The sequence below is a fragment of the Carlito syrichta genome, unplaced genomic scaffold (genome assembly GCF_000164805.1).
Source record: "Carlito syrichta isolate Samal-C Ts95f unplaced genomic scaffold, Tarsius_syrichta-2.0.1 Scaffold287711, whole genome shotgun sequence".
Taxonomy (NCBI): domain Eukaryota; kingdom Metazoa; phylum Chordata; class Mammalia; order Primates; family Tarsiidae; genus Carlito; species Carlito syrichta.
This window is the reverse complement of record NW_007231807.1, coordinates 185,794-196,802: the sequence shown is the minus strand read 5'-3', so window position 1 is coordinate 196,802 and position 11,009 is coordinate 185,794. Positions and strand designations below refer to the sequence as shown.

General features: G+C 37.6%; 1 protein-coding gene across 2 annotated transcripts in view; it reads left to right on the top strand.

Annotated features, from left to right (window-relative positions):
- Positions 1 to 11,009, top strand: part of MYCBP2 (MYC binding protein 2, E3 ubiquitin protein ligase) — a 183,012-nt gene that overhangs the window by 108,190 nt on the left and 63,813 nt on the right. The window contains exon 38 of one of the 2 annotated variants that reach the window (XM_021709915.1): positions 8,242 to 8,343. The exons of the other annotated variant lie outside the window; for it this stretch is intronic. Coding sequence (XP_021565590.1) covers positions 8,242 to 8,343 — 102 coding nt within the window. The remainder of the gene's footprint in view (positions 1 to 8,241; positions 8,344 to 11,009) is intronic. 2 annotated transcript variants of the gene reach the window in all.

Here is an 11,009-nt window from a genome sequence, read left to right as displayed (position 1 = left end):
GCGTTTTCTGAGATTCTTATAGTTTGAGGTTTTATGTTTAGGTCTTTGATCCATTTAGAGTTGATTTTTGTGTATGGTGATAGGTCGGGGTCCTGTTTCAATCTTCTGCGTGTGAGCAGCCAGTTTTCCCAGCACCATTTATTGAATAGGTTCTCCAGCCCCAGTGGTTGTTGTTGGAGGCTTTGTGTAGGATGAGTTGGTTGAGAAACTAAGGCTTTGCTTCCAGAATATCTGTCCTGTTCTATTGCTCTATGTGCCTGTTCTTGTACCAATACCAGGCTGTTTGGATTACTGTAACCTTATAGTAAAGTTTGAAATTGGAAGTGTAATACCTCCTGTTTTGTGTCTTCTGTTATGGATTGTTTTGACTATTCATGGTTGTTTATGTATCCATATGAATCAACAATGTTGATTCTTCCTATCCATGAGCTTGGAATATTTTTCCTTTTGTTTGTATTTTCTTGGATTTCCTTGAGCAGTGGTTTGTAGTTCTCATCGTAAAGGTCTTTCACTTCTCTGGTTAGGAAGATGCCAAGGTATTTCATTTTTTATGTGTGGGGCTATTGTAAATGGGATTTTGCTTTTAATTGGGTCTCTGCCTGCTTGTTGTGGTGTATAGGAATGCAACTGTCTTTTGCATATTTATTTTGTACCCTGAGTCTTTGCCGAAGTCCTTTAACAGTATAAGCAGGTTTTTGACAGATTCTCTTGGATTTTCAAGGTATAGGATCATATCATCAGCAAAGAGTGATAATTTGACTTTCTGTTTTCCTATTTGGAGACCCCCAGTTTCTAATTGCCCAAGCTAGGACTTCTAACACAATGTTAAAAAAGTTAGGTGACAGTAGGCAACCTTGTCTTATTCCAGTTTTTGGTGGAAATGTTGCCAGTTTCTGTCCATTTAGCAATGTGTTAGCTGTGGTTTTATCATAGATGGCACTTACTATTTTGAGGTATGTTCCTTCTATACCTAGGTGTTTGAGGGTTTTTATCAAGAAGGGATGCTGGATTTTATCAAAAGCTTTCTCTGCATCTAATGATGTAATCACGTGTTTCTTGTTTTTAAGTCTGTGGATGTATTTAATTATATTTAGGTCTTGCAAATGTTGAACCAGTTCAGCATCTTGGGGATGAAACCTACTTGGTCATGGTGGATGATTTTTGAGATATGTTTTTGGATCCAATTTGCTGGAATCTTGTTGAGGATTTTTGCATCTATGTTGATAAGGGATATTGGTCTGTAATTATCTTTTTTTGTTGGATCTTTACCCGGATTGGGCATTAGTGTGATGTTAGCTTTGTAAAATGGTTTGGGGAGAATTCCATCTAACTCAAATGCCTGGAATACTTTCAGAAGGATTGGTATTAGCTCCCTCTTGTACGTTTTATAGAATTCTGCTGGAAAGCCATCCAGGGCTTTTTTTTTTTTTTGTAGGTAATTTTCATATGACAGAGTTAATTTTCTGGGTTGTTGTTGGTCTATGTAGTGTCTCAATGTCTTCTTGTTTCAACCTGGGGAGGTTGTGTGATGTCAGAAAGTCCTCCATTTCATTTAAGTTATCAAGTTTGTTTCCATATAGGTGTACCCAGTAATCACTGATAATCTTTTTTATTTCTTCAGGGTCAATTGTGATTTGATCATTTGTATTTCTGATTGTGTTTATTTGGGCTTTTTCTCTCTTTTTGTTGGTCATTCTGGCTAGGGGTCCATCAATCTTGTTAATTCTTTCAAAGAACTAGCTTTTTGTTTTGTTGGTGTTTTCTGTGTACTTTTGTCTTCTATGTCCCGTATTTGGGCTCTTATTTTGGTGATTTGGATTCCTCTGTTAAGGTTGGGGTTTTGGTGGTCTTCACTTTCCAGCTCCCTTAGGTGATTTGTTAGGCTCTTCATTTGTAATCTTTCCTTTTTTTTAATGTGTGCTCATAGAGATCTAAATTCCCCTCTTAGAATTGCTTTCATGGCATCCCCCAGAGGTTTCGGTAAGATGTTTCTTCATTCATTCATTTCCAGGAATCTTTTAATTTCTGCTTTGAGTTCAGTGTTGACCCAGTAGTTCAGCATCATGCTATTTAGTTTCCATGTCTTTGTGGGCTTTGGGAAAATGTTGTTGATGTTGATTACTTATTTTTATCCTACTGTAGTCTGAGAGTGTGCATGGCAAGATTTGAACCTTATGGAATTTGTTTATGCTTAATTTATGACCAAGGATTGATCTTGGAGTATGTTCCCTGTGGTGATGAGCAATGTATATTCTGTGGTTGTTCGGTGGAATAATCTGTATGTATCTATTAAGTCCATTTGGTCGATTGTCAAGTTTAGGTTCTGGATCTCCTTGTTGATTTTTTCCCTCGATGATCTATGGAGGGCTGTTAGTGGGGTATTCAAGTCCCCTGCTAGAACAGTGTTAGAGTCAATATCTTTTTTTAGTTTACTTATTAGTTGCTTCATAAATGCTGGTGCTCCTGTGTTGGGTGCATATATGTTTAGGATGGATGTTTCTTGTTGATGGATTGAACCTTTTATCATTATGTAGAATCCTTTTGCATCTTTTTAAATTTTTGATAGCTTAAAGGTTGTTTTGTCTGATACGAAGATTGCAACTCCTGCCTTCTTTTGTGATCCATTTGTCTGGAAACTCATTTCCCATCCTTTAACTTTGAGTCTGTGTGCATCCCTTATAGTGAGATGAGTCTCTGGGATGTAGCAAATAATTGTGTCATGATTTCTTATCCAGTTTGCCATTCTTTGTTTTTTCAGTGGTGCATTTAATCCATTCACACTCAGGCTGATTATTGAAATGTGATTGTTTATCATTGTCATGAAGTTCTTATAAAGTTTTTTCTTTGTTTGTTGTTTTCTTTTGGCTTTGGGGTTAATGTATGTGCGTGTTTTCAAGTTTCTTGTTGTGCTGTTTTCTCTGCTGATTCTGTGCTCTGCTGTTCTCTTGGGAAGTGTGTGGCCATTCTTTTTTTTCTTTCTTCTGTACTTAATGCCTTTTTAAGTGTTTCCTGTGAGCTGGTATGGAAGCTGCAAAATCTCTTAGGAATTGTATGTCTGGGAAGAATTTTAATTCTCCATCACTGATGAAGCTGAGCTTGACTGGATAGGAAATTCTTGGTTGAGTTTGAATATAGGGCTCCAGTCCCTTCATGTTTGTAGTGCTTCTGCAGGCAGATCTGCTACTATTCTGTTTGATTTTCCCTGGTAAGTAGTCTGACCTTTCTCTCTTGCTGCCTTTAGGATTTTTATCTTTTGTGCCTACTTTGTGTAGGCGAATTACTATGTGTCTAGGGGCTAGTCTTCTCATTTAGTGTCTTGTGGGGGTTCTCTGTATCTCTTGTGCTTGGCTGGTCATATCTCTGGTGAGATGGGGAAAGTTTCCTTGGATTACCTCCTGGAATGCTTGCTCCAAGTTGTTCTTCATTTCGTTTTTTCTTCTGGGATAACAATCAGGCATAGGTTCGGCCTCTTGATATAATCGCACATCTCTTGTAGGCTTTGTTCTTTCTTTCTGAGTCATCTTTCTATGTTTTTTTACAGATTGGGTTAATTCCGTGTTCTGGTCTTCAAGTTCTGAGATTCTTTCTTCAGCTAGATTAATTCTGCTTTCCATGCTTGTCATATTATTTATTTCCTGGATGAAATATTTTATTGCCTAAACTTCTGTTACAAGTTCTTTCAGTGTTGTATCTTATCTTTCTTGAGTCATATTCACTCTTTCCATCCATTCCCTAATCTCTGTCATATTCTGGGGTCAGTTGTTGATGTCTTCCATTGTTTGGGCACCCAGGTCTGATTTTTCAGGAGTTTTGTCTTTGGTACACTAGAAATTGCCTGAGGTCTTCCTTTGATTTTTCCTCATTTGTGATAGATCTCCTGTTTTTCTGTTTAGTTCTGTTATTCAGTGTCAGTGGGAGAGGCTTTCCCTTTTGATGTTTACTCAGTCTTCTATTCTTCCCTGATCCAGACTCTGGATTTGTTCTATTCTGAAATAGGATGGTGGATGGGAAGCCTTGCTGTCTCTTGTAGTTTTTGAAATTCAAATAAAGTAGAGGTGGGATGCTAGGATTCAGAAACTACTTGCAAATTACAATGTTCACTTATTTTGGTATGTGTTCCCTGAGACCAACTCCCCACTACCCACTCTTTATGATGATGCAAAGCAGAAGTCAGTGGAAAAAATAATTGAACACACACACAGACATATGCACACACCCCAAAACAAACTGGAATAACGACAAAGTTACCTATTGTTACCTAACAAACAAAAACAGCAACAAACCAAGAAAACTAAACACACACACACACACACACACATACACATGCCTAGCATAAAGTGAATAGAGAGAAAATCAGAAAGACCAGAGGGGTGAAAAAATGGAATTCAGGTTGAACCCTCACACATATATTGACACATACCTTAAACTATAAGAAATGAAAATAAAAATCCCCAGAACCATAGAGCAAAAACAAACCAACAACAACAACAAAATAAGATGAACGCTCATCATTCACATACACCCATAAACAGAAAATGACAAGTAAAAGAAGAAAGAAACAGAAAAAGAAAAGAAAAAATATTGGGGGGGCAGCAGATCAAACCCTCACATACACATTCATGCACAAAGAAAAAATATTTGTAAAATAGATGAATTAATAAACAGTCAAAAAAATTTTGTAAATTTTTTTAAAAATTGAAAAAAAAGAAAAAAACCATGCTCTCTTGTGGCAAGCTCTGTCATTATTCCTCTAATCAGGGCTCTCCAACAGAGCCACCTCTTTCACTCTCTCCTCAGTGTCTGAAGCAGGGATGGAGGAGGGGCAATGGAGGTGTGTGGGGCTGTAGTCCTCCCCTCCCACTCTCTTATGTCAGGGAGATCTCCTCTGATGGGGAGATACGGGATTGTCTCTTCCCCAGGTATTTACTCAAAGGGGTGATCGTGTGCTGCCAGGCTTATCCTGGAGTGGAGTTCTCTTATTATGACTGATGTCCAGGCTTTGCCTGGGTTTGTCCTTCCCATTGGTAGCCCAGCTGTGTAGGTCTGACATCCAGAGGATTACTAAGGACATAAGGGTTTGGGTCAGCCCCGGACTCACCACTGATCTCTTTGGAGTTCTTCTTTGTCCTTTTCTGGCCACACCCTTTGTCCCAGGGCTGGATCAAGGTAGGGGTTTGGGCACCTGGAACTCAGCATTTGTCAGATCTTTCCAAAGTTTGTGCTTTTAGGATAATCCCTCTGGGTCACGATCAATCCCTGAGTAGTTGTTCCGCCAGTTACAGAGATTGGGTCTGTTGCTCCGTGGTGAGCAAGTCAGAGCACTTTCCTTCCCTGCCTTCAAGATGGTGGTGGGGTGCCTCTCTTGTCCTCTTCCGTGGAACTTTGCCTCTGGGCTCCCTCCACAGCTCCTGCTGCCAGTGCCCTGCCAGGCACTGAAGAGGTGAGGCAAAGCCAGGAGCTGGCAGTCTCTCTCCTGCTGCACCAGTGGGGGAGAGCCTGGGAGGATATTTTCTCCTGTCACTTTTGTCCGTTAAAAAAAAAAACAATGGCTTCTGTGTCCAGGGAAAAAAGCCAAGGACAAAGCAGAGAAGCTGCAGCACCAGCTGTTGCACCAGGGGCCTGGACACTTGCTCATGAGTCCCCACTTAGACAGTGTCTCCCAGCATTTTCTTCCCAGGAAGGGTTTGTTGATTTACAAAAAAAGAAAGAAAGAAAGAAAACAGTGTTCAGCTTCTGTGTCCCGGGAATTGCTAGGGTCCAAGCCCAGCCACTGTGGCACCAGCTGCTGCACCAGGAGAGCCCTGGCTGTTAGCTCCCTAGCCCTCACTCAGTCAGCCACTCACACGCCCACTCACTCACCAGCGCATACACAAAATTTTCCATACACTCACTCACAGGGACTCACATAATCCGACTGGCTCAGCCACCATCTTTCTGACCAGCCCCTGCCACAACATTATAAATTGCCTGTGTCAGATCAGGGAGAGTAGTTGTTGATGAGGCTCTTTGATGGCTCAGGAACATTGTGAAATATAAATATTTTTAAGAACTAACTGTAACTTTATGAAAGTATGTTAAAACATGAGCAGAGTTTATAGAAATGTAATGTGTAGAATAAGTGTTGTTTCCAGTGAAAACTTTCCTTTAATTTCATGTCTTAATTTCATTTAACAAGAACACTTTTTAGACTTTCATTTCAAAGATGTTTCTTCTTTCTTCATTCTAAATTATACCTAGGAATTCAATCACTTTAGGCTTTGTAACATATTGACTCAAGGCCATTTTTTCTCCAAACTCTTTTGCAGGAATTTGCCCTTAAATCTCTAACAACTTATCTTACAAGTGTCCTTGTAGTTTTTCACATTTATGCTTATGAGTGCTTCCAGTTACGATGGATTTTTCTGGTTTTCTGCTCCTGTGTTCTCCTGCAAACTTGGTCTTCACAGATTTTAGCAGCCAGGCTAGGAGGCTAGATTCCTACATTGGCAGGTTGAACTTCCTGTGAATTAACTCTTCCATTCGGAAACTGCCACCTTTCTAGTACATCTCTTGAAGAGAAACATAATACCCTCTGAACTGATAGTTTCCGTGATAGCTGCAGACTCTGAATTCTATGATAATTAAATAGCACAAGAATTCCTTTTATAGCACCAGACATCTTTGGGGATTATAGATTTGTTCAAAACAAAGTATGCTCAAAAATATTAAAAATTTAACATTTTAGAAACTTGGGTTAAGATGGTTTTTATGATATGCATGTCCCTGTCTCTCTATCCAATCCTCCTACTCCCTCATGAACCCACTGCATTTGATCTTTAGTCCTTATCCACAGAAACGGTTGGAGTCAATGACGCTTGTGTTGCCAAATTCAGTGGTCAGTTCTAAGATCCTATGTTACTTGGTCTGTCAGGAGTATTTGACATAATTGATCTCTGTTTCTTCCTAGAAACACTTTTATTTGCCTGCTGGATATTTTCTGCGTCACTTTCTGCTCACCTCTGGTCACCTTTCTGCATCCTCATCTATTCTATCTTCCCAGGAATGTCCTGGGGCTTTGACCTCTTCTTGTGTCACTCCCTGTGGTGGTGTCCTGTCATGCAGTATTACCCAGCATCTGGAAACATATGACTCCCAAATTTATCAGCACCTGATACAGTGTATACTTATTTGTTTATTCTCTCTCTTCTTTCACCTGAATATAAACTTGACAACAGCAGGGACTTCGTTTCTCTTCATTATTGTATCTCCAATGCCTAGAATGATGTCTGACACATAATATAAACTCGATACTTACATCAAATGATTTCTTAATTTATAAGCCGTTCATCTTTAATCTTGGTTGTAATAATGAATCAGTCAAAAGCAGTACTTTTATTATTTTAAGAAATGTGTGTGTTGTATCAAGTTTTTTATTTCAAAAGTATTAAAATATTACCTCCTTATTAACTAAATTTATTTCAGCAAACTGATTTTGCTTTAGTTGCCATGAGTTAACATTTTATATACAATGAGTTTTTTCCAGGTTCATGTGGAGATGTTTGCAGCTTGTTTTTGAAAGATGACACTAAGGTTTTGTTAATTCTTTGAAAAAAATTATTTAATATTAAGTACTTCATTTTCTGCATGATAAATCATTGACATGTCTAACATTTTTCAGTGACTTGTAAATTTTATTTGCTTTGTGTTGTAAGACTTTATAAACAAAATTTGATCTCTCAGAGGTAGGATCTACAAAATAAGCACTAAATATTGCTAAAGATCATTCAGAAAAGCAGTCATACATAAATGTCTGAGATACATACTAGAAAATTAGAGTAATGTGTACATGCAGAAAACCAAATGACAATAGGTTTGTCAACTGTAAGTAACATTTATCTTCTGTTTTAAAAAAATTACTTATAAACCTTTATTTATAAGTAAATGAACACCAAATTAAATAAAATTGAGCTAAAGGAATATTAGTCTAAAAGGAAATGCTCAAATTTGATTTATCAAAGCTATGAGCCTTACGGACTTTTAAGTTCACATACATGGACATATTATTAATCTTAATTCATTTGACCTTTGTTTTTAGTTCTAGAGTAATAAAAGCTAGCTGAAAAATTTAGCAGAATATAAACTTTGAAATAACAGTTTATAGTTGCATATCATTTGAAATGCTTTGTTTTTGCTTGTGTTCTCTGCTAAATTTTTTTTTCCATTGAATCTGTGCTGCTTCTTTGCCAATGTTTTCCACTGTAGAATCTCCATCTCGCAACCTTGCTTCTCGTGAGCGCATTTACAAAAATTATGGTGTAGCTGGGCCTGCCTCTGCTCTCTCATCTCTGTCTCACAAACTCAAGGGTGGGTATACATGCATCCATGGATGGGCCATTCTTAATGAATGTAGAAAGTGTCAATAAAGAAATTTTAGTTCACCTCAGTCATCTTCACCCCATTCCATTTTTAAAAATTAAAGTTTATCATTTAAACATTTTTATGTATTTGGGTAATTTATGATGTTTCAATTCAGTAATTAGTATAGATTATTGTAATTGCTATGCATATTTATTATATCTGTAAGTTAAATATTACTTATTTAATTTTAAACCTTTATAAGAGTTTAAAAAATAAAGTAGGTACATAGAAAGAAATGCCTAATTGGGGGAATTCTTAAAGTCATTCTCAGAAGAAGATGATATATGTATAAGGTGGAAAGATATCGTGACCTGTAAGAATATCACGCCATAGGATTAATCTTAAACTTATTTACTTGTTACATAATGTAAAAAAAAATTTTTTGCTATTTTGGGTTTTTATGAGAAACATTTTGATAATTAACTTAAAGTTTTGTATTTTAATGTAGTTATTAGGACTTGTGTGTGTGCATATTATATTACACACACACACATACACACACACACACACACCCCTGCACTGTCTGGCATGAATCTTCCTAAAGTAGTTTCCTAGTGACTTAGTATTAAATCCTAGAAATGTTTAAACTATTGACAGTTGACAGAATTTTAGGCAGTTTAAAAATATGCTTTTGGGCCAGGCATGGTGGCTCATGCCTGTAATCCTAGCACTTTAGGAGGCCAAGTCGGGAGGACTACTTGAGTCTAGGAGTTCAAGACCATACTGGGTAACATCGTGAGACCTTGTCTCTACAAAAAAAATTTTTTTTTAAGAATTAGCTGGGCAGCTAGGCTCGGTGGCTCAGCCTGTAATCCCGTGCCTTTGGGAGGCTGAGGTGAGTGGATTGCCTGAGTCCGCGGGTTCGAGACCCACCTGGGCAGCGAGATCTCATCTCTACAATAAATTAAAAAAAAATCAGCCGGGCATGGTAGCGCATGCCTGTAATTCCGGCTACTCGGAAGGCTGAGGCGGAAGGATTGCTGGAGCCCAGCAAGCGAGGCTGCGGTGGCCGGGAGTGGCCACTGCACTCCAGTCTGGGCAACCAAGTGAGACTCCAACTCAAAAAAAAAAAAGAATTAGCTGGGCATGGTGGCATGTGCCTGTAGTCCCAGCTACTTGGGAGTCTAAGGAGGGTGGATTCCTTCAGCCCAGGAGAGTAGACTGTGGTGTGTGAACTGTGATTGTACCATTGCACTCCAGCCTGGGTGAGACCCCCAACTCAAATACACAAACACATGCTCACGCACACATTTTTGGTCTTTTAAAAGATCTATAGGTGCCTACTCACATATTTCTACCTTAAAGTAATATTTAATTAAACTTTTAAAACCTTGTGTTTTGAGAAAATGTATCAAAAACTTTTGTAGCAATGACTAATATGAGGGGGATCCCCCAAGAAACTGGAATTATCTTTTGGAGGGCGAGCCCCTTGTAGTACACTCAAAATTTGTTCCTCTGGATCAAATGATCAACCAAAGTTTTTATCTGGAAGTTTTGAGAAGGTTGCGTCATGATTTGTGGGAGAAACATCCTGAGTTGTGGCAAACAGGTAACTGGTTCTTCCAGCATGACAATGTGCCTGCCTGTGCCACACTGAGTGTTCAGCAGTTTTTGACCAAAAATGGCATTGCTTCTGTGCCTTACCCTCCCTATTTACCTGATCTCACCCTGAGCAGCTTTTTTTTTTGTTTCCCTGGATGAAAAAAGCCCTTAAAGGGAAATATTTTCCCAATGTGGATGAGGTGAAAACAAAAAACACAGGCACCAAAAGGCACCAAAATTGACTAGTTCAAAAACTGTTTTGAGCAGTGGAAAAAGCACCTCGATAGGTGTATTTTGTCAAACAGAGAGTGCTTTGAAAGTGACTGAAGTTTAAACATGTAAGAATAAATACACAATTTTTTTATAAGTAAATTGCATGTATTCTTGGGTCCCCCCTCTTATAATGCACAAGTTTTTCAAGTAACCAATTATTTTCTTAGAAATGGGTAAGGCAGTTTTATATTTCTCCTTTGAACAATTGACAGTATGAAGTAAATATATAAACAGAACATAAACTATAGTAAGTAGTATTATATAACCTGATCGATATAGTATGTAAAGACATAGTAGGACATAGTATTGTATGTAGTAGCTTATAGTATCGTGTAACCTGTCATGTATTACAATATATTACAGTATAATATTTTAATATGGTACATTATAATATACAACCTGATAATTTATGATTTGGGCATTTAAAAAATCATGCAAGTCATTTAGCGAATGCATACTTAACAATTAACATGTTCAGTTATATTTAATTTTTTTGAATGCACTAAATTCTTGTTCTTGTCCTATAAGTATTATATCTTCAGGATTCCTTTGAGGTTAGAAAAATTTTTGCCTTTTATCACTTAAATTTACCTAGTATATGTATAATCATCAAACTAAATTGAGAGATGATTGTGAAAGTATCATGTATAGTCTGAAGATTTTTGATGAAGTGTTTATATTTATTAATATTTTGAGCAACCTAACATGACAATTTTTAATATTTATTACATGCTGCAAAATATTTCAAGCCCAAATAAAAATAGATAAGCATAAATTAGTTAGCACATAGGCTTACC